The following is a 23,540-nucleotide window of genomic DNA, read 5'->3' on the forward strand; positions in this document are numbered from 1 at the left end:
ATTTTTTTTAAATAAAAAAAAAAAAAAAAAACAGCTATTGAACTTCTATGGGAAAGTGATCATGTGGCAAGCATGCTAGTAAATTAATTATGCATATATATTTAAAAAAAAAAGGACTCACAATTAAAGAAAATGAAAAACTTTTTAAAATTGTTCCATGAACAGAGGTATATCTTCATGGTCTAAATATTTGCCAATTGGTATTTGAATCATCCAAACATGTTTTATTTACATCATTTTCTATCACTTTGAAAAATTTTAACACAATTCAATTCTTCCCGTGAAGGGATTATTATATTTTTTTATCACAAGAAAGAGAACAATTTATTCAAACAGAGAGGAAGCAAAGCTTCCACTCAAAATAGGAAATAAAAGAACACGAGGTGGAGAGACCCACCAAACTCTGCGAAAATCCCAAATGCATCGCCCCTGAAGCTATTACATGAGCCTCTTTATCGGAGGACCAGGGAACAAACCTAAAATCAACAGCATGGATGGCTACTAAACTAAGACAACTTCAGGTCAAAAGTTTTCATAAAAAACCTTTAGGTCAAATTTCACGAAAAAGAAAAGCCAAAAAAAGTCAAATTAAATATGACCACCAAAGATGAGTGATTCACACTTAGAAGTGTTAAATCATAGGTTGTACCACGGCCATTGACCCCAAATTCGACATGTGGTTAATCTGTAATAAATTTTCTTCTACATTATTAGGGAAAAGCGAAATAATCTTGGAGAGAGAGAGAGAGAGGGACATGTTCCGATTGTTCCCCCTTTATATTGGCAACATACATGCTCAATTGTCCATTGTTATCAATTCATATACAGAAGTCTACGTCATTAATAGAGAAAGAGTCTTAAATGTGTATATTTATTATATTAGGATTGTATACTCCACTTAAGCATAGTTTTACGTATAAGATTAGATCGGATGTATCAATCAATAGCAATAAAGGTGTCAAAAGTTATCCCACGTTGGTAGGGCTGACTTGAATCGACTGAAGCCCAAAAATTGTCCAATCGATTACTAAACGTGCTAAGATCAAGCACTGTCTAATTAATAAATGTCTATTTACCAAAAAAAAAATATCTAATTAATAATCAAATGTTCATAGTGCAATATAATGGCCTAGCAGTTGCCCAACTAAGACCAACCAAATATTGTGACCAACCAGTAATGAATTGTTTATAGCCCAAATAACCTGTTTAAGCCCATTTAGTCCGATTATAGCCTTTTAAAGACCTATTCATGGTCTGTTTAATGACCCGTTTATAGCCCAATTATGGACCGATAACTTATCGATCAAATAGAAACATGTCCATGCCCTGGCTTATGAGGCCCCAATACCTAAATGGGCAGAAATGGTAGGGGGCCTTAAAATCAATGATATCCGATTAGATCTGACCAAAACCGGCCGGGCCTGACCAGTTGACAACTCTAGATAACGTTATATTGTATCAGTTCGAGGGATTGAGATATCGTTCTCTGTCAATACCGATCCGAATTTGTACGTATTAATTCAAATCGGTTGGTTTTACTTTTACCCCTACTTTTCATTAAAAATCGGGGTTTTTTTTTACACTTGATCCGTTACGATAACCGATCCGATACCGATCAGTTAGAAGTCAGTTTTGGACATGATCCGGCTGATACAGCCGATCCGATACCGATCATCCTGAACACAGGCTGCTTTCAGGCAGAACCCACCGGGTCAGGGGTGCTGTCCGTTTGATGAGTAGCATCTTTCTCAATTTATGTCAATTTTGCATTTACATAGAAAGACCTCTTAATGCCAAAACCGATTGGTAGTTTGTTCGTGAAACATTTTTACAATCTGTTAATAGAGAGTATCTTAACAAGAACATTGTGAAAGAGGATGAACAGAAACAGAAAAGGATTGGCGATTTTGATGAGAACGAGAATGAAACCTGTCGACCCAAACAAGTTTTCCATCCTTCCTGTAAGTAATCAATTTCATTGAATCATCGTCTTCATCTATTCATTCAATCCATTTTTATTCATAATTTTTGGGGGAATGGTTGTAATTAAATTCGTTTTCGCTTGCAATTTGTGCAGAACGAAAATGGTCGGATCAAATCAGAGTCAGGAAGTGAGCACGATCAATCCGATGAACATGAAATGCGAACAGCTCGAGAAGAGCAAGAAAGAACATCGTTTCAGACTGAGAGGTCTGTTTCTTTATTTGGAGATTTTTCTGTTGGCTTGGAATGAAAGTATGTTTATAATTCGTTTTTAATTTTCAGAGAATTGAAGCTGGTACAAGAGTCTATGCATTCAGCCATTTCTATGAACAAAACGGAAGTTTTAGATGGGGTTATGAGCGATTTCTCAGAGGTAAGTCAGGGACATCATTAGTGATGATGTTAAGAAACTCTATTTTTTCTTGGTAGTTCAAGTAATGGATTAATGATGCAGGGTTACTTTATTCTCTCGCACGATAATCGCCGGAAACTACTTCTTGTACTCGCCAGAGAATATGATGTCAATAGGACACAAGTTCGTGAACTCATAGGGAAATATCTTGGTCTTGAGCTTCCAGATGGTGAGTTTTGTTCTAATAATTCAATTCAGGGCATGCTCTCATCATCATTATCTTCTTCTTCTTCTTCCATGAAAGTGGGTTTTAATGGAAATTGCATGTTTTCAGTTGACAAAGCTAAATCATCTGACATTGACGAAGAAGGCTTGCTTTCTGCTCTGTATAGAACTGAGAGAAATCTGAGACACGCTCTCCAGCCAATGTACGAAGTTCTCTTCGAACGGCTCAACACCCACCCTGGAGGTTTGAAGTTCCTGACTCTTCTTCGGGCCGACCTTCTCGCAATGATTGCGTAAGGTTTTGTTCCAATTTCTTCCATTTCATATTTCCTTCTTTTTTTTCCCCCTTTCAAACTGATCCGTAGTTTTCCCAATAACAAATAACAAATGTTTGGAAGTCATGACATTAGTCATTCCTTCAGAACAAAAATCTGTAGCGGCTTCTAATCTTCTATTGGGCACTGAGAGAATATTGGTGTACAACATAGTATGAAATTACGTATCTTTTCAGGGAGGGATTACTGTGACGACTTCTTATGGAATTTCAAGGATATAAGAAGCTGAATAATTCCTTTCGTTTTTTCCTGCCTTTCAAAATATTTTCTAGGAAAAGAAAATAGAAACTGTAATTTGAAGTAAGGTAGCATGGTTTGTGGGAAAAGAAGAACCTAGTAGCAGGTTGGACAACTGGTATCCGAGTAGTTTTTCCAATTAGCTATCTAACAAAACCTAGATCGCATGAGTGGGATATTGTTTCTGCCAGTTGTGGGAAAAATTAAACCAGGTTTCCCCACTCCCCCACAAGTTTACCTCAGCTCCATGTTTTATATCAATTCCCAGTACACCATGATGCCTCTAGTGAACTGATTGTTGTCCAACTATACAGGAAAGAAAATAATGCCTCTTTGCGGGCACTAGATTCCTATTTAAAAGAAAAGTTGATTACATGGCTTAGTCCTGCTGCATTAGAGCTGCACCGTATTACATGGGATGATCCAGCATCTTTGCTGGAGAAGATTGTCGCATATGAGGTTGGTTCATCATTCTTTTCTTGTTGTAATATCTGATGTTGTTACGTTGGCACTAGTTCATCATTCTTTTCTTCTTGTTATATCTGATGTTGTTACATTGGCACTATGTGAGAGTGTAATTATATGTATTCTGATTTATTTATTTATTTATGTTTGGTTTAGGCTGTTCATCCAATCAGTAATCTTATCGATCTGAAAAGAAGGCTGGGTGTCGGTCGTCGTTGCTTTGGATATCTACATCCTGCAATACCTGGTTGACTGTTCATTCTTCTTCTAAAAAAATGTTATTTTCCTCCTTTGTTTTTGTCAAGAGTTACTTCAATAGCTCAAGTGGCTCGACTTCTGTGGTAACCTTGTTTTTGTTTTTGGAATATCACTCTTATTTCTTTCTGGTTGTCCTTGTTTTGTGCGGAAATTTGGGGTTAGAGATTTATGGTTCTACACGCGGTCCATAATCACAATATGCTTCCTTTGTGATGGTGTGCTATAAATCATCCAATGGTTCACTAATGTACCAACCCTAATTTCCATCTAAACTGTCAATGCTGTTTGTTCTTTTATTATAGAAAAAGTGTGCCTATAAGAGAAAAAATATGTGCTCCAAAGTGCTAACTGTATACCACCATTAACTTTTCAGTAATTCTCCCAATAATATTTTCCAAGAGCCCCAACAACATTATGGATGAAACTACAATTTGACCTGTGGAGTTACTTACGGTGGACCAGAAAGTCTTGGTTTCATGTTATATGCATATCAAATCAACCATGAATTCTCTTTGAAATTTAGTTCTGGAATTTTACTATGAGTTGCACTTTGCTGCTGAAAATATTCATGAACCTGCTTGAAAACTCAAGGATTTCATACCATCTCAAACAAGATATATAAATTTACATGAAATTTCTCTGTTCACATGCTTAAATCAGTTAAACTGACCTATTTAGGAAATTTCCTTCAGGTGAACCCCTTGTTTTTATCGAAGTTGCTCTTCTGAAGGATGTGGCTCAGAAAGTACAGGTATCACCCCTCCCCCACCCCCCCCCTCAGAAGAGAGAGAGAGAGAAAGAATGAAAATATCCACATTTGTTCTTTCATTAGCTATGTAATAGTGACATTTCTTTCTCCATTCAAATCAGGACGTTTTGTGTAATGATCCTCTCACACCTGAATTTGAAGCGAAGTGTGCATTGTTTTACTCTATATCATCAACACAGGTAATAGGCATTGGAAAGTAGAATTTTTAACTCATCCATTTTTTGAAGATAATATTTGGAATAGAAGAGTCTTTGATGACCATATTGAAGATATCAGAGGTTGCGTTCCGCATGGTCCTAGAATTGAAATTTATTGCACACAAGTTTAGATAAGTAGGATTAGTGGGAACCAGTACTGCCACAATTTGTGGCACTTGTCATGATTCTGAAACACATTTTGTGCTTTCCTACAATGAAATGTTAGTTCCCATTAGTCTATGTCTTTTCTCGATAGCAAACATTATTTCTGATTCAAACAAGAATCTGTTTTTGGTGACAAATATTCTTTACTTTTGTCTAATCTGCCGCATACTTTTCCAAGCTGACAGCCAGGCTTATCGGGAATCAACCTTGGAAAGTTTCTTATTAAACGAGTTGTTGAACTGCTGAAAAGAGACATGCCATATATTTCGGTAAATATCTCTCTCTCGTTCCGGACCGGATAATAGTAGACAATAGAGAGCACGGTTAAGGCTCTCTTTGGTATAGTTTAAATTTATGTTTATCTGACACATAAACATAAATAGATGTGTTTGGTATGATTTATGATCTCTATTTCTCATTAAAATAAATCAATATAAGCATAAATTCATAAACAGCGCGAGAGTTGTTTATGATTTATCACCATAAACTGTTAATGTTTGTTTATGCGGGTACCATTAATGAACATGTGTAGAATTGCTACTTAAGTGAGGGTAAATTGGTAAAATTAAAGAAAATTAGAACATAGCCTCTCTTTCCCCCCTCTCTCTCCCCAACCCCACGCTGCCCCCACCATATTACATAATATATTCTTCTCTTAAGCATACCAAATATTTAATCATTTATATATTTTACTAGTTTTGCATGCCTTACATGACAGTAATAATGTTAATATCTGAGTTCCTATGCATTTTCAGTGTAAGCATTCTTATTGGTGGATGGCCTCTTGATGCTATTATCTAAACATTTCAATTTCTTTCCCCTGTGGCAAAGTGCAAATCACAAGATAATTACAGAATACAGAAATACTCAAGTGGTTCAGTTGGTACCTACATAAATTTGATCTTCTATTATCTAGATTTTGGGACTTGGGAGCTGTTAGCACATGCATACTCTTTTGTTTTCTCAAGGATGAATAAGAAAAGGACAGGAGTATGACTGGATATGTTGTATACTTTCCATCTTCAAATTTTTAAGAACCAGCATTATAACGCTGAAAGGATTCAAGTACCTAAATCATCCTTCAAACAACATTCTTGTTTTTTTTTCTAATCTATTTCTAGATTTTTTTAGTTGTTAGGATTGATAAAACGGATAGTTTCAACCAAACATTGGCAGGATGGGACCTTGTTTGGTTGTATCTTTATTGTTGAGAACTGGGTTTAATTGAGATTTTCGAACTCATTCAGGATATAAGGAGCAAAACTCCTATGATATGGGACCAATCTTCATTGTAGGACTGATCTAAGATATTTGTGATCTTGATGTACTTTTTGCACATACTTTTTTATATGTGCCTCTAAGGTTCACTGTATAGCTTCTTGAGCATTAATAGAACTTTCCATCTATATTTTGTCTACCAAACCTTATACATGGTTTCTGCAGAATATGGTGTTATATGATCCTGTAGTTGTCTATTAAAGTGTTCATGGGAGCTTTATATGATCCTGTAGTCTATTAAAGTGTTCATGGGAGTTTTACATTCGGAAAAAGTGCCATATATTTTGCATAAAGAAAGAGAGAGGGACAAAGGGTCCCAGATATTTTTGCAATTTCATGAATCTTAAAAACTATTTCTTTATAATAGTTGGTTGAATTTTAAAAACCTGGTTGAATCATAAAAACTATTACCTCATAATAGTCAGTGAATTGCAGCTTAGCTAAACAACACAGGATTGTTCTGTAGAGTCAACTTTCATGTATCTCATACTCAGTGATGAGCCTGACATTATTTATTATTTCTTCATGAAGACATTTGCAACACTTAGCCCTGTGCCAGGATTTATGTCATGGCTCCTTTCCAAGTTGGCATATCAATCAAAGCTTGCTGACGCAGATACAGGAGATGTAACACATTCATCACCGGGGGGATCGGTTTCTACTTTCAGTGAGAACATACTTATGCCAGATGAAGAAAGAAAGCTGTTAGAATTGGGGTGAGCTTTATATTTTATGAAGTAATAATGAGTATGATCTAAAAACTATGAATTGTGTTGGGCTTGATCCTTAATTGGTCGACAACTCTAGTACAACCATTTTGTATGTTTTCTGGCTTATTCACCCCCCAACACACAATCTTGTGACACATTTGGTGGGATGGAGTTGGAGCTAAGTTACTGTAACTTGGTAAGAACTGCACCTATTAAATAATTTACAGATTTTCGTGACCGGTTTCGGTTATATTCTTTATATATTGATACCCTTGATGAAAACCATCTCATATCAAATTGGAATATTAATTTTATCGGATTGTTTGACGACGGGCCTTACGTCATGGCAGCCAAAAGATCTTGTATGAAATTGCTACTATATCCCTACTGAAATGAAGTTGGATTTAATGAAAAACATTGATTTTTGTTGCAAAATATTACATCTGTAATAAATTCCCTTGTGCAGGGAATTTGGTGATGGGAAAAATGGCATGGAAGTGATGTTGAACTTGCTGACTTCAACAAAACATGAGTGGGTAAACTCTGATACATTATCGTCAGTGTTACAAGCCCCTCTCATGCGATTGTGTGCCAGGTAAGTTATGCTTTCTATAAGAAACTTTTCAAAACCCCCAAGATCTGACATTAATGTATCCATCATCCATCACCAACTTGTGATCATTTACCACCCCCCCCCCAAAAAAAAAAAAAAAAAAGAGTAGGGAAGATTATGGACCCCGAGTTCAAGTTACACCTAACTACCTAAGTTTTTATTGTTGGGGACCATCCACTATTTAGGTTAAATTGGTCGTTGTATGGCCAACGATTAAAGGTAGAATGCAAAGGAGCAACATGGGAATTGCTCGTTAAGGATAGCTCTCTGAAGCATTGAAAAATATGTGGTCCAATGGTGTGCACTTTATAACAATTGACAGATGTTTGTAAAATGTCTACAGGTACCTTTTTCAAGAGAAAAAGAGAGGTAAAGCTCTAGATTCTGTTGCAAACTTCCACTTGCAGAATGGAGCGGTGAGTCCTGCAATGCTGTGATCTTGACATTTATAATGGAGTAATCCACAATAGCTAACATCATTATATCTTAAGATTTTTGCATAATAGCAGCTAAATACCTCCTTCACTGTCCTGTCTGGTTGACATCATCTTTGGTTGTTCGAGTTATTAATATCATTCATCATATATATCCATGAATATACTTCTATTTGACATACATATCTCTGACAAAATTGAATTGAGAAATTCAAGAATTTAAGATAGGCTGATATTACAAAGTTGAAACATAATGTACTGTTGGTAAACAATGAACATAATAACTATATTGAGTTTGTTGAATTGATTTGAGTGTATTGTCACTGATTATTATTGTCAACGCTTGAAATGAAATTGTTATCATTAAGAAAATAATTAGCTGGTGACATATGATGTAACATATGATGCAAAAGAAAGCTGGTAACATATGATGGCAAAAGAAAGAGAAAAAGAATATGCTGTTCATCGGGTCTGTAAAGAAGGCTTGAAATTTAATTTGCAGTGGAACCCCCCTACTTTTCATTACCTAATTTCTTCTCCTACTTTTACTATTCATACATTATGGATTCCTCACTTCTGGCATATCTTTGACCTTTTGATTTTGAGCACTCGATAATTCTGGCTTGGCATTTGTTGTTATCTAATTGTGTAAACCAAATATTGTATCACCAACATACAACATACACCATAAGATCCTGTCCTGTATATGTCTAATCAATGTATCCATAACTAATGGAAAGAGGTATTGGCTCAATTAGGACCCCTGATGTAAACCTGCTATTGATTGAAAACATGCTAGTTTCTCTCTCAATGGTTTCAGAATAGTTGCAGCTCAATTATAAATATCCTTAGTCACATACATTAGTATATCAACTTAAAACACTTTACCCATACAAAGTGCACTAAATGATTCTTCTAGATACCCAACCATGTCTTTCTAATGCATTGAAGACCATGTAAAATATCTTTCTTCTTGCTAAACTTTTCCTTCAATTTCTTAAGCAAATAATTTGTTGTTGTCAATTTTCCTGGTGTATGATTTTTAATTCTAAATCTTTATCTTATTCTATTATCAGTCCATTCTCTGCTAATGCGTCATAGCATCATTCATAATTTTTGATTGATGATAGTGCAACTTTGAATATATTTCTTGTTCTTGTAGATAGACATCAAGAAATTTTCCCTTAATTCATCTGGCAGTTCCTTAGCACTAATGATCAAGTTAAACGATATAGGTAGGAAAGATAATTGGTAACTCCCATGCTTTAAACGTCATTTGGGGATACCATAGTATTCAAAAAGCTTCTTTAATTTTATATAAGCTAACCTACATGATTTTCCCATGGTTTTAGCTTGTCCAATGCCATTTTCTTTGATGATTATTCCTTGCATTGCTTTCATTAAGAATCTGTTTGTTTCCAGGTTAAAGCCATGTAAATGAAAACTTTTCAAGTAAAATCTTTCGTTTTTTTATTTGATTTTGCATTTTTACCCAAGAATTTTCCTTTTATGCAACTTTTTCCTGGAAACAAACAGATTAAAGATTGCTGATTATAGCTCTTCCATTTTTGGTACTCTCTCCATTTCTTCCCAAATATTCATTTATCCTCGCCTTGAATGAAATGATCTAGGTCTCTACTTTTTCTTTTTTGAATAAACATTTTACCATCATTCTTACTTAATGTATGATAAAGACTTTACCTCAGCTTATAGTTTTTTAGCTTTTTCGTTAGTTGCTTTGTTCCTTTACAAACTTTTTCTTATCCCTAATTTCTTGTGCTGCTTTGACAAAGGCCTGGACTCTAGTGGTTGTCTGAGTATTGTCATTACATCGCCAAGTTTCTTGAGGATATTGTTATCCACCCTTCCCCTGCATTCTTTTGCTCTCTTGTAATATACATACATATGTACTTTCAGGGCTTCTTTTACCTAACTGAAACAAGGTTTTAGGAACCAACAAAGACCTTTTTTCTGATATTTCTGCTTCACCAGCTGATAAAAACTGCTAAATTACAGCTTAACAGTGAAGACGGGATTCCTTTTCCTACTGGAGTATGATGCAGATATGCTTTACTAGTCAAGCAAGCTGGAATCCTTTGTGTCAAGTCCAGACAAAGCTGCCTTGAAAATTGATGGAACTTTTCAATTTTGACTAGTAGCCTCTATATGGGGTATATTGATAACTAAATTTTTGTACCTGACAACTAATAATAAGCCAAGGAATGGTAAAAACTTTGAACATCTTCCATTCTTGAATTGCCAAACCCAATCAAATTTGATTTAAATCAACCAACTTACATGTTTCTTCTAAGAATCAAAACAAATGCATGTGGTAGTTCTTCATGTTCGGTACCTAGAGATATTAATCTTCAGGAGCTATGAAAATGCTTAATGACATCGTCTAAGTTCTAACCAAGATCTTCTGAACATCTCTAGATGATTGAGAGGCTGAATTGGATGGCTGATCGATCAGAAAAAGGCCTTCGCCAAAGTGGAGGTATCATGGTAAACTATGTCTATAGGTAATCTCTACCAGATATCAGCACCTATTTTCCCTTTTTGTCATTTCATTTTTGTTGTCATTGTAGGCATAATTTTTTTTGACCACATTCTAGAGCTTCATGGCGCCATTTTATGACATCTGCAAGATTTTGTACATATAAAGTTAGATTAAAATTTTTTTTTAAACCATTTAATAGCTAGATGTTTGCTCAAATCAATACACAAAGACCAGTACTAGCAGGTTATATTTACACTCATTTGCTTCCATTGGAAAATTACCCAATCCAGTCTGTACTGTTTTATTTTATAAATTTTTAACGAGTCCCTGAGGCCTGAATCTGTTCTCATATCTTATAAGTTATGATAAAAATTCCAACAAGACCAATTATCGTGCTTATCTAATCTGGATGGTTTTTGGTTTGGGAGATCCCACGTGCGGGATTCTTCATTAGATCCTCCCTCCCTCTTCATACGTACTGTATTTATGAGGATTTATGTTCCACTTGGCTGAGGTTTTGAACCAGTAAACAACATGCGGATGTTTATTAACAAGTAATTTGCAGGCTGGACAAAATTGAGGAGAATGCTCAGTCATATTTTAGCACAGGGCATATCCAGGCTTCTTCCGAATTTCGTTGCCGTCTCGAGGTAATCTCTTGTTCATGGGAGAACTGGTTTTTTTCCTCTTTTTTTGAGTGTTGGTGAAATGTTAATATTTCAAATATAAATGACTCTCTTTGTTGTTCTCGGTGTGTGTTTGTGTAGGGGCCTTCCTTGTCTTCTCTATAGCCTTTATTGTTGGCTCTGCTTTGCAGCTGAACGAGGAACAAGAAGCGCATTAAGAACAAACATATCAAGTATGACCTCGAATAGATCTGATTGGAGGGCAAGGATCCATGTAGCCAACCCAGTTTAGTTGGGATAAGGCTGAGTTGTTATTATAGCTCAAATAAGTTTATGATTTTGTACGGATATGAAAATAAATCTACAAAATGGCAAACCAAAGTATTTTGTCAGATAACTGACATTTGCACCATTCGTCTTTGGCTTAGCATGCTCCTTTCTATGTTCTTGGCTTCTGAAACCATCCTAATTTCTTCGGGATGTAGCATTCATTCCCTTTCATAAGGTCGAAAAGATATTGCTCTCTTATATTTGTACCATTTGTGTGTTCCAAAAGGTAAATCGGAAATCATGGCAAAATATATTGGATGGTAAGAAATGACAGGGAAAATCCTCCATTTAGCCATACAGTTCTATGAACAAACACATGGTTTTAATGCACTGTATCGGATTGGGTTTCGGTCACTTGCAAAACCGGTAAAATACCGATATGATATCAGCACGGATCGGCAGTATCGGACAAATTTATCCCTGTTTTCCTTAAAAAATAAAATTTTTTATATGAAGCTATCCTCTTGACCTTTTACTGAGCATCCGCGAATATGACATCATGACCAGATTGACTCTTCTTCAAGTTACAACCTCCATCTGAATTTCTATTTACTATTCCAGGTGGTCTTTTCCAACAAATTTAAACATGATTGAAATTGGACGAAATTGAAGCTTTGGACACCACACTCAGATAAAAAGAGAGAGATTGTTACTTAATGAGAAACAAAACTATGCCTGTCGTTCACATGATGGTGCTCCCAGTTGCAACCTACTGGTCTCTTATCTGATCATAAATGGTATAAAAACAGGAGGAGAAAAGACATACTCTCTTGAATACACAAAGTGGCTCAAGTACCATTAAGATTTCAATTTACTACATAAGAAAAAATTTGGAGGGAAACCAAATACAGAAGATGAGAATATATAATTACATTAGGACACTACTTGAAATTCCAAGCTTCACCAGAGGCAGAGCAAGAGATTGCCATTTTCAGTTTTGTCGAGCATTGGAATGTCAGTCCTGGCATCACTTTCTTCAGTATCTAGCTGAACAACTGAGGTCTTCTCTCTACTTTTTCTGGCAGAGCTGAAAGTATTACCTTTCTGTGCTTGAACTATAGAACCAGTGCTGCCTGAGGGACTAGTTGTCAGATCTATTCATCCATAGTAATGCTATTCTTGACATGTTGGGTTTGATTCTCATCATATATTAGAGAATATCCATTAGGTAGAGGGAGAAAGATGAGGAGGCAGGGCAACAACATATCACTTTTCACTCTCATGACTGGTTTCTAAAACATAATCCCTCATGAGTTTTGTGTTGGATTCATTTACCATCTGGAAAATAAGTCAATAATCCATAGACGAGGAAAAATGAGAGAGAAATAATAGAAAAGCAGTTCAACTTGATAAAGGAAGGGATTGCTAACCTTAATAGCTAGTCTCTTCATGTTTTCCCACTCAAAATCATTTTTGCAGTAAGCAGATCGAACCTGGATTAAGATGTGATAATATGCAGGTGATGGGTCATTGCCATGAAAGTGGTTTACATAGAAGGAATTAAAGAACCAGGTCTTTAATATATGATACTGACCTCCAAAATCCGTAGAGCTACCACATGGGTGTCAAAGTGTGTCATACACGGTAGTATCCATGGAATTAATCACAGAACAAACACCAGATATACATAGAAGTCAAAACCTCCATGGAAAGAAGATAAAAACATAGGCCTTATATTGGAGTAAGAAGACAGATGGTTTCTGGCCTTTATGGGAACAATGTACAAAAATGAAGCAAATAACTCTACTTCATCAAAGTAGCTGAAGATGCTGTAATATGGATTGAATGAATATCTAAGATGATGTTATTGCCATGTCAACTGCCTTTGAACAAATAATCTTCAAAACAATCACTAACATTGCCACATAGGTAAGCTACCTACTAAATAAGGAGCAAAAGACCCAAAAATGTGAAACAGCACAAAGAAGATATTGGAAAACATTCCTGCCACAAGTTACCTCGCCCGCAACATAGATAGATAAATGAGAATCACTAGGGAACGTTAAGGATTGTTGGGAATAACCCACATCAGCCAACTTTGGGACGATGACTTTATATACCAATTCGACCTATCTACCTAATAAGTTAAGCTTTTGGGTTAGACAATTCAATATGGTATCAAAATACTGTGCCCATTATGTTTAAAATCTGTGTAAAGAAATCCAAAAAAAGGGGCCACAAATAACAAGAGTAGTGCCACTCAAAAGAAGGGCAACACTTGAGAGGGAGTGTTAGGATAATCCTACATTAACTCTCAGACCTTGGATGACTTCATATACCATTGGGCTTCTCTACCTAATGTCTTAAGCTTTTGGGTTAGACATTTTAACAAGAATATAAATGCCACTTACTTGATGCCCAGAGGGAAGAGAGAGACAGAGAGAGTAAAATGTGTAGTTCTAAGAAAATCCCATTATTACTAGTGATTTACAAAGAACTGGATAGTGATTATACCCCATGACCTACCCAAACTGATTCAAAGAGAAATCAGGGGGAAAATGCAAGTATTACAGAAGAGACTGTGGAGTGTTTGCCATACCTAAAGTTTTATGTCTTGGTGATTCTCGCATCAAATTTGCACAGAACTTGTTGCCATCATTCAATGGGGTTCTTCCTAAGAATTCCATTAACTCCTCATACGCTTCATGGTTATAACTCTGCGTTGGTAAATAATTATGATCAGACGAAGTTGTTATATAACTGACTAACATGACTATATCAAAGTTTTGGGGGTATGGAAAGGAACCTCAAGTTGTGCCAGAACGATCTTAACAGCTATATAAGTAAAGAAATTATGAAGGTTTGTAGCAGCTTTGGCTTCGGGTGATGCTTCTCCAAATCCTGCAAAACAAACCGAATCGATTGAATACTCACAATTCGCAATGAAATAAGCGCAAGAACTAAGAGGAATACAAAGAATACCCACCAGGAACGAACATCTTTTGACAATGAAGACGAGTGGTTCGGGTAGTCCTTTGCTTCCACGACCGAGTAGGAGAAGCAAAAGCTCTGCTTCTATCAGGTTTAGGTGGGAAGAAAGAGAGATGAGCGAGAGGAGCAATCGGAGATGACTCCATTATGGCCTCTCAACGTTCTTCTATTCACTCTAAATCACTCCTACTGTGAAGACTGACTACACCTCCTCGTCCGTTCTCGCTCGGATAAGGAAGCTTTTCCTTACAAAAAGATCTTTTATTTATACGTGGCACGTTTCAGTTGCAAAGCCTGCTGACCTGCTGGAACCATTTTTGAGGTATTGCTGTCGATTGGCCGATATGCTGATATCGATTACTGACCGATTCTGTATCGGCAGATTGGTACTGATAAGGGTAAAACGGTAAAAAAAATCCTTTTTTAAATGAAACCAGGGGTAAAATTGGGAAGGGTTGGTACCTAGTTGTTTCGTGCCACTTTGGGTGATGCTAACTCCTTGTATCAACTAATTTGCGAGATCATATCTACTAGTAAAGTGCATAATTAATGTATAGTTAGGTGATGACATGTATCTTTTTTTGCTTCTATAAATATATATACTCTTAATAATAGCAAATAGGACAAATGCCATCACATAATTATATGTGAATTGTACATGTATGAGTAGGTGATCGAGATTTGCCACCTCTGTGACCAACTATGTTGAGAGTTGTCTTCTAATTTGATTCCATTCCTTCAATCTTATCTGTTATCAATTGATTATAATATATCACAGTACTATAAGGAGGCAAATCTAACAGCCGAATATTTGACAAAAATGATAGTTAAGTAAGGATTTTCATTGTCTCAGGTGGTCATCCTTCATTATATTAAAGAGGAAATGTTGAGGGATGCGCATTTAAGTTCTTTTATTAGTTTGTTCTATGGGTGAGTTTTGGGTTTTTTACTTTACCAAAAAAAAAGTTTCGTGTTTCCTGCTAATGGCAATGCCGAAGGTGGGATCTCATAACTCTTTGTGTTCTGTATTAGTTTGAGAATGCCTTGACATATTTCATATAAGGGAAAAAGATCTCTACTTGGTGGTGTTTCATACACCCTCTCACAGGACATCGTGAGTTTTGCTCAACCATTGGAACAGATACTTGTGTAGAAACCATGCGACCAAGTAGAGATCTCTTGCCTTTCATGTAATTATTTTTCGATTTGACTACTATTACTAGGGAGGTTTAAAAGAAAGGGATTAAAAATATATATAATATATCTTCCATTCTAGGGAAAAAACAAAAGGCGAAGGATGATTGTATATTGACATGCATCTCAATGTATGTTTATTCATACTTGCCTCCAATACTTTGACGACTATTACATCTCTATTATTTTTCAATGCTTTGCTTTGACAAGTGGTGAACTTTGTTTAGGTTGAAACTTAACATTTGACCTAAGACTCTGGGATCCACCTATTTACAAAATTACAATCTTGTTTGACTTGCCAAAATAGTAGAATCAAGGTCCGCTTGAAGAAAGCTCTCTAGACCGGCCGGCCAGCCTAAATCGCGCCAACCTCCTTTGGTTTCCTTCACATGCCATGAATAATTTAGAGATATTCATGTAAAATAACAAGGGCATGAGTAAAAAAAATAGTAGTACCAACATGTGACTAGGTGAGGGAGACTTAGTACATAACTCATAAATGTTTCCTCATACCATGATTCCTATGGATCAAAGCCACAATCCTAGAAATAGAGCTCTCGCAGGTGGCAGATGCAACTGTGAGAGCACAAAAGTGTGTCGAAGTGAAATGTAAGCCCAGTAGGCAGTTACTTTCTTACTTGTGGGCCTGTAGGGCAAAGCCAAGCCCACTGAGCTTATTTAGAAGTTCATTGGGCCAGGCCACAACACAATCACTGCTCTCACATTTGACCTCATGGAAGTCAACATTTTATATATGCAACGACAACAACAAACTTAACCTTATCCCAACTTAATGGGGTCAGTTACATGGATTCAAATAAAGTAGGTAAAAGTGTAAAACTGTTGTCTAAACAAAAAAAAGTGGAATGAATAGATAGAAAAAGAGGGATGGGAAATGAGATGAGAGGTGAAAAATGAAAAATGACAAATGAATAATGAAAAATAAAAGTGACAGATAAAAGATAATATGTATATATATTTATTTATTGGGGCTCCAGGATTCCAACCAATTGTATGTATGCCTGTGTTAGCTGTAATCTTGTAACGAGTAACGACTTGGCGAATGATATTTTAATAGTGTAGAATAATATTATCATTACTTTTATTTTTATTTTGGAGAGTATTCTCTAAATATGTAGCCAGCCAAGAAAGTTGAACCAACATTTAAATATTTGTCATATGATAGTTTATGTGAAACTCAAATTTTGGGAACAAGTAAACCTCAAGGTCCTCTCCTCACATGTGAAGTTTCAACTCATTTGAATTTTTGAGGTGGCCAAATACAGGATTTGAAAAATCACACACTCTAATAAAGATACATGGAAAGAGATTGGGATACTACACAAGAGGATATTTGATTGAAATAGGTTACTAAATTCATACCTCTTTTAGATCTTCAATGGTCAAAATTATCATATTACTCATCTACAAGACAAAAATGAAGAATCAACTTGGAGATTCCTTTTCAAGTGGGCCCATGAATTTTTTTTCATTTTTAGATATTATTATTATTACAAGAGGATTTCAAAGATGGTATTTTTTTTTGGGTCAATCGCACACGCCAAATCAAAATGGTTAATCAACCTTTTCAAGATGGTAATTTTTTTTTGGTCAAACGCACATGCCAATTCTAAAGTGTTTACCAACCTTTTCAAGATGGTATTGAACAGTTTCGATTTTCTGTACATGCCGCATGTCATTTAGATTGAGTGTTGTTACGCCTCATTTTCCTCGCATTTCTTTAATAATTTAGTGGACTAAGACTTCCCATGACACTAGAATGGGAAACCACACCAATGGGCAAGCGGAAGATGGATTTATTTGATGGGAATCGATATTTTGTATGAGGGAGAGAATGTCAGTGTGAACAACCCCATGGCTCATTAAAGAGAGCATGGGGGAGGGAATCTTCCCCAATGTTGTGATCTTTTTCCCTGATTTATTATTGGAAAAAGCTTTCTGAGCCTAAGGCGTACATTGCGCCTAATCACCTTCATCAGCATATTAATTGTTTTAAAAAAGAGAGAAATAATGACTAATAAAAAATGTGAGATAGAGTGGTGTACCTTGTTTGCTTAGAACCCTCTCCTTTATTATTTGAAAAAAGTTTTTCAAAACATGAGATGTAGGAAATGTTAGGGTTAGGGGTTTAAGCACAAGGTTGCTTAAAGCATTACACCCTGAGTATCTAGTTTGGAATACCCAGACTGCTGCCTCCAGCTAGTATATATAGGGAAACTAGGGTTTAGGTCAGATGGGCAAATTATTAGATTGCCCCTCATAGCCTGGGCATTAACACAAGTAGGATTATATTAGAATATATGAAGGGATATTACATAAATACCCTTACAATCTCCTCATATGTTCTACATATATCCATTACACATGTATAAGAACCATTGTTCAATCAGTAATTGAATCAATATAAATTGAATAAATTGAATATCAATAATCCAATAAATCAAATAAGAAATAAGTAAACTTCAAGAAATAAAACTAGGGTTTTAGATCAAAACTAAACCCAACAATAAATCCAAAGTTCCACATGCAAGTGGCTAAACCAAAAGAAATAATCAAAGGAAAAGTCATTGCAATCCATGTGACTTTACTCATCAAGTAAATCATCCTCATCGAGATCCAGATTCAACCGTTCTCCTCCATCTTCGTCATTCTCTGTAATTTGTCAAATATGAATTTCATAAGATATTATGAATTCAATCATTTGCACAATAGTATCTAGTTCAACAATAAGAACTTAGTACATTTCATATATGGCTGAAGGTAAATAAAAAAACAATAAGCATCATCATCAAGTTTCTTTATAAGAACTCGATCCTATATAGTCTCTATCATAAGGACCATACCATGTTCCCATTTGGAATACTGTGTTCGTCATATCAGTCATAGATTTATGTTGTATCATCAAATTTGGAATGGTACACCATACTATGAAAGACATGTCATCAAATTTGGAATGACATAAAGACTAGCACAATATCATTAAAACATATAAGACATTTTTCATATTCCTTTGTGGAATAACAAAGTAAGGAGACTTCACATGAAAATTTGCTACACCATCAAGTTTGGAATGGTTTCACAAACCCCCATACTTAGTAACCTAACTAAGTTATTTGAAACATGTAAACTGTCCCGAATGCTTACCAAAGCTAGATGAGATTCAAATAATTCAAAATAATACTGGGTTAGGTTAAGACCTGACTAAATGGTCTTTAACCCCATCTCCCCTGTAGTTTTGATTGTTCGATCTTTGTTCAATCCCTTTGTAAGGGCATCTGTCGTATTATCCTTTGATCTCACATCAATCAAAGTAATAATCCCTTGTTCTGTTCTATAATTCAGCATGGCCTGTTTTAGCCTGATGTGTCACCTCTTGCCATTAAAGAGTGAGTTATTCACAATCGTCTTTGTTGCTTGATTATCACAGAATATAGATATAGATTTTAACTTAAAACTCCTCAATGGAATATCCATGATCAGATCCTTTATCCACTCTGCTTCATCTCCCGCAGAAGCTAGAGCATAAAGTTTCGATTCCATAGATGACAGAACAATACTAGTCTGTCTCTTGGATTTCCATGCTACAGCTGTTCCTCCTAGTGTAAATACATAACCACTGGTGGATCTGCTGTCTCCCAAATCTGAGCACCAAGATGTATCAGAATATCCTTCCAAAGTTGAAAGATGTCCAGTATAATATAAAGCATAACCTTGAGTACCCTTAAGGTATCTCATCAGCCTCGATAGGGCATCCCAATGCTCTTTTTCAGAATTACTAGTGAAACAATTCAGCATGCCTACCGTAAAGGCTATGTCTAGCCTAGTGCAATTCATTGCATACATGAGACTACCAGTCAATTTAGAATAATCTAACTGATTCACGGTGTCACCTGTGTTAGGTTTCAACCGTTTGTTATAGTCATAGGGTGTCTCAATCGGTTTACAATCACTGTATCCCCAACTAGAAAGTAGCTTCTCAATGTAATGAGTCTGACTAATGGTGATCCCTTGCTCACTGAAGCTTACTCTCATCCCAAGAATGGTGTCTACCACACCAAGATCTTTCATGTCGAATTCTTTGGACAAGGTTTCTTTAATGTCACTCACTACAGAGAGATCAGAACCAAGAATCAACATGTCGTCTACATACAAGCAAATAATCACGACCTTGTTTGACTCAGACAAAAAATAAAGGCACTTATCCGAGTTGCTGGTTTGAAAACCATGGCTCTTTATTGTCTTGTCAAACTTCTCATGCCACAATTTAGGTGCTTGTTTAAGACCATAGAGAGATTTGTTTAATTTAAAAACTCTTTTTTCAGAACCTTCCAAGACAAACCCTTCAGGTTGGTTCATGTAGATTTCTTCTGTTAGGTCTCCATTAAGGAAAGCCGTTTTTACATCCATTTGATGCACAACATAGTGCTCAATAGATGCTATGGCAAAAAGAATCCTTATTGTTACCAAATGGCGGACCGGGGAGTAGATGTCAAAATAATCTATCCCTCTCACCTGTTTATAGCCCTTAGCTACTAATCGTGCTTTATACCTGGCTATAGATCCATCCGGATTAAGTTTCTTCTTCAGTACCCACTTACACCCTATTGTCTTGGCCCCTCTAGGCAGATCAACAAGGTGTCAGGTCTCATTCTGCATTAAAGAGCTCATTTCCTCATCAATGGCTTCTTTCCATAACAGTGAGTCCCTAGATCTCATCGCTTCCTTATAGGTGGATGGATCAACCTCTAAATGGTAGGTTACAAAATCATCACCAAAATTCTTGGAAACTCGATCTCTAGTAGATACTCTTCTAGATTCTGATTCAATGAGCATTGTGGAAGTAGTGTCAGAAACAATTGGTTCAGATTCCAAAGGTGATTTTGTAACCACTTCAGTCAAACCAGGCAAGGTCAGGCCTTTATCTCTAAGGAATTTATCCTCAAAGAATATAACATCCCTAGATTCTATCACCACATTGGTTGATAGATCCAAAAACCGGTCTGCAGCACTGCCTTCTACACAACCTAGATATACACAAGTGTTTGTTCTAGTTCCCACCTTAGGTCTCCTAGGGTCTTGTATCCTAACATAAGCTATACAACCCTAAACCTTAAGAGTGTCATATCTACAGGGATGTTTATGCCATAGTTCATAAGGTGTAGAAGTCAGTTTTGAATGTGGTAGTCTATTTAGAATGTGATTTGCAGTCAACACTGCTTCTCCCCAATAGCAAGAGGGTATGCTAGCTGTCAATAACATGGAGTTTAACATCTCTGTTAACGTCCTGTTCTTTCTTTCAGCTATGCCATTTGATTGAGGTGAGTAAGGAGCAGTAGTTTCAAGAATTATGCCTGCAGAGGCACAGAATTCCTTGAACTCTGTCAATTTGTATTCTCCTCCCCTATCACTTCTAAATCTTTTAATTTTCAAGTTCAACTGATTTTCTACCCTATTCTTGAAAATTTTAAAATTTTAAAATGCTTCATCTTTAGATTTTAACAGGTATAAATGACAATATCTAGAAAAATCGTCTATAAATGTTATCAAATACTTCCGACCTCCTCTAGTTGTGTAGCTTTTAAAGTCACAAATGCCAGAATGTATAAGTTCAAGAAGTTGAGTGCTCCTAGAAATCGGTCTGAACAGTTTTTTAGTTATTTTGGTTTGAGCACACACTTCACATCTGTTAAATCTAATTGAAGTGTCTAATGGTAAATTATGAGTTTTAGCTAGTTTGAGCATTTTCCTATAGTTCACATGTCTTAACCTACAATGTAGTATTTTGGGATCAAGTGAGTTATGGTTAACCTGGTTTATTGTCTCATTAGCTAAACTAAACCTAAACATACCATTCAAATTATAAGCACATCCAAAAGAAAAGGAGTTAATAGACAATATTACTCTACCACTACTAAAAGTAATAGACATGCCAGCATCAAGCAAAATTCCAATGGAAATTAAATTCTTTTCCAAACCAGGAAAGATTGTAACATTTTTCAAAGTTAAAATTTTACCTGATGATAACACCAGGTTCGCTGTCCCTTGTTGAGCCACTTCCACGACGTCTCCATTTGCAACAGTGACAGTCTCTGCTACTTGAACAACATCAGTGAGCAGGTCCTTGCTATTGCAAACATGACAAGTCGCTCCAGAGTCTAACCACCAATCTGAAGATGTACTGGCCAACCCCTTACCCTTGCCAACCATGGCAACAAAGTTAGTAGGCTCAGTCTTGTCCACCAGCATCTGAACTTCCTTCTGTGGTGTGTCAGTGTTCCCTTTCTTAGGACCCATACACTCAGATGCATAGTGGCCCCACTTTCCAAAGTTGCGGCACTTGTCCCTCTTTTTAAAATTAGTCTTTTTAGCCTCCAACTGTTAGGGTTCTTTCTTAGGTGGCTTGGACTGCCTAGGATATTTCTTGGGTTGGGAAACCAAATTGGCAGATGCCTGTTGTTGTTTCACCATCTCCAAGTTATTCCTGGCTCTGTTCTCATCTTCGATTCTAATGAACCGTTTGAGATCATCCAGCCCCACTTGTGTTTTCTTTCTGTGCATCTCAGTTTTAAAGGAATGTCAGGTAGAGGGTAACTTAAAGATAATTGCACCCACTAAGAATGCATCAACAACAGGGATGTTTTCTTGGTTCAATTTTGTTATCAAGTTCTCAAAGTCTGGTACTTGTGGAAGTATCTCCTTATCTTCTTGAAACTTGAAGTCCATAAACTTGTCAACCAAGTGAGTTTTTGATAGATCATCCTCCTTTTTGAATTGGGCTTCTAGGTTTACCCAAATCTTTTTTGCAGTCTCATATTTACTATAGGTCTCTGCCAGCCTATCTGACAGGCAGTTCAATAGGTAGTCTTTGCAAAAGTCCTCATCACTTATCCATTGGGCTTCAGTTAGGTCCGTACAACTAGAAAATTTATTTACTACAGTGTAGAAAATATTGGGGTACTTCAGTCCAAACTGAGTCCTCATTTTCCAAGAATTGAACTTAGAGCCACTAAAACTTTCCAATTTGATCACCTCAATTGGAACAGCGTGTTTCTCCATATTTATGTGATTTGTTTATATGCCCAAGCAAAAATTCAAATAAAAATAAATATTTCAAAGAACAATCACACCTGATATGAAGAACCCTGGATTTAGACGACGGAGGGAAGGATGGCGGCGGTGCAGCGACGTCGACAGTCGTGGTGGGCACTCTAGTGCTGGCAGGCACGGGTCTCTGGCTGCTGTTTGGTGATGACTGACACTGATCGCAACCCGTAGGTAGTGAACGATCTCAAAAACAAGTCAAAAGTTAAAGCCTTTTGTCTTCTTCTACTTTTTTTTTTTTTTAATAGTCAAATCAAGGAAGTAGAAAAGAGCTTTGAAAAATAGAAGCTTCCTGCCAATAACGTACTCTGCCAAAAGGTAAACTCCAAAACTTCTTTTGATTTGTTTTTTTTTTTTTTCAAACCAATCAAATCAAAATGGATTAATTGCTTTTGTCTTTGTAATCAAACAACCAAATAAAAAACCTTTGATAAAGTTCTCTGCCAAGGTCTGCAAACGTTGTAGCTTTGTTTTAAAACCAAATCAAAACAAAACTTTGAGAAACGAAAGCCATGACGCACGTTCGAACAAAATCGTGAAGGCAGATCTCCAAGCTTGATTGATCGTTTGATAAAGAATTACCTCTCAAACTGGAACCGTGATGCAAGAGCTTTGATCGATGTCGTCTTTGATAAAATAGTAACCGTGATCAGATTCCGTAATCACCAAAAGGTCGATCAAATAAAAACTCTAAAGTCGATCAGAAAATCAGAATTGAGACAAAGTCAAACGTGAATCCGAAATCCAAAGCCGATCTTGATCGCAGAGAAACGAAAATCCTAATGCTTTAAGATTGTTAGGGTTAGGGTTTTGAGC

General features: G+C 36.2%; 2 protein-coding genes across 3 annotated transcripts; one reads left to right on the forward strand and one right to left on the reverse strand.

Annotated features, from left to right (window-relative positions):
- Positions 1-1,854: 1,854 nt before the first annotated feature.
- Positions 1,855-11,374, forward strand: LOC122640973 (malonyl-CoA decarboxylase, mitochondrial). 2 transcript variants are annotated; one of them, XM_043834277.1, is made up of 16 exons: positions 1,855-1,961; positions 2,078-2,190; positions 2,266-2,356; positions 2,438-2,564; positions 2,670-2,853; positions 3,447-3,591; positions 3,754-3,844; positions 4,548-4,606; positions 4,726-4,803; positions 5,172-5,255; positions 6,796-6,980; positions 7,441-7,569; positions 7,931-8,003; positions 10,458-10,543; positions 11,087-11,171; positions 11,339-11,374. In XM_043834277.1, the coding sequence occupies exons 1-16, from the start codon at positions 1,878-1,880 to the stop codon at positions 11,363-11,365; spliced, it is 1,641 nt and encodes a 546-aa protein (XP_043690212.1). In that variant the 5' UTR covers positions 1,855-1,877; the 3' UTR covers positions 11,366-11,374. The 2 variants fall into 2 exon arrangements, with proteins under 2 accessions (XP_043690212.1, XP_043690211.1); XM_043834276.1 differs by lacking the exon at positions 1,855-1,961 and having other exon boundaries at positions 2,093-2,190; positions 11,289-11,374.
- Positions 11,375-12,232: 858 nt separating this feature from the next.
- Positions 12,233-14,622, reverse strand: LOC122641088 (chaperonin-like RBCX protein 1, chloroplastic). The gene is made up of 6 exons (XM_043834406.1): positions 14,404-14,622; positions 14,224-14,318; positions 14,017-14,134; positions 13,012-13,028; positions 12,848-12,910; positions 12,233-12,755 (listed from the first exon to the last, which is right to left on the reverse strand). The coding sequence occupies exons 1-6, from the start codon at positions 14,552-14,554 to the stop codon at positions 12,684-12,686; spliced, it is 516 nt and encodes a 171-aa protein (XP_043690341.1). The 5' UTR covers positions 14,555-14,622; the 3' UTR covers positions 12,233-12,683.
- Positions 14,623-23,540: the final 8,918 nt, after the last annotated feature.

The sequence above is a fragment of the Telopea speciosissima genome, chromosome 9 (genome assembly GCF_018873765.1).
Source record: "Telopea speciosissima isolate NSW1024214 ecotype Mountain lineage chromosome 9, Tspe_v1, whole genome shotgun sequence".
NCBI classification, from domain to species: domain Eukaryota; kingdom Viridiplantae; phylum Streptophyta; class Magnoliopsida; order Proteales; family Proteaceae; genus Telopea; species Telopea speciosissima.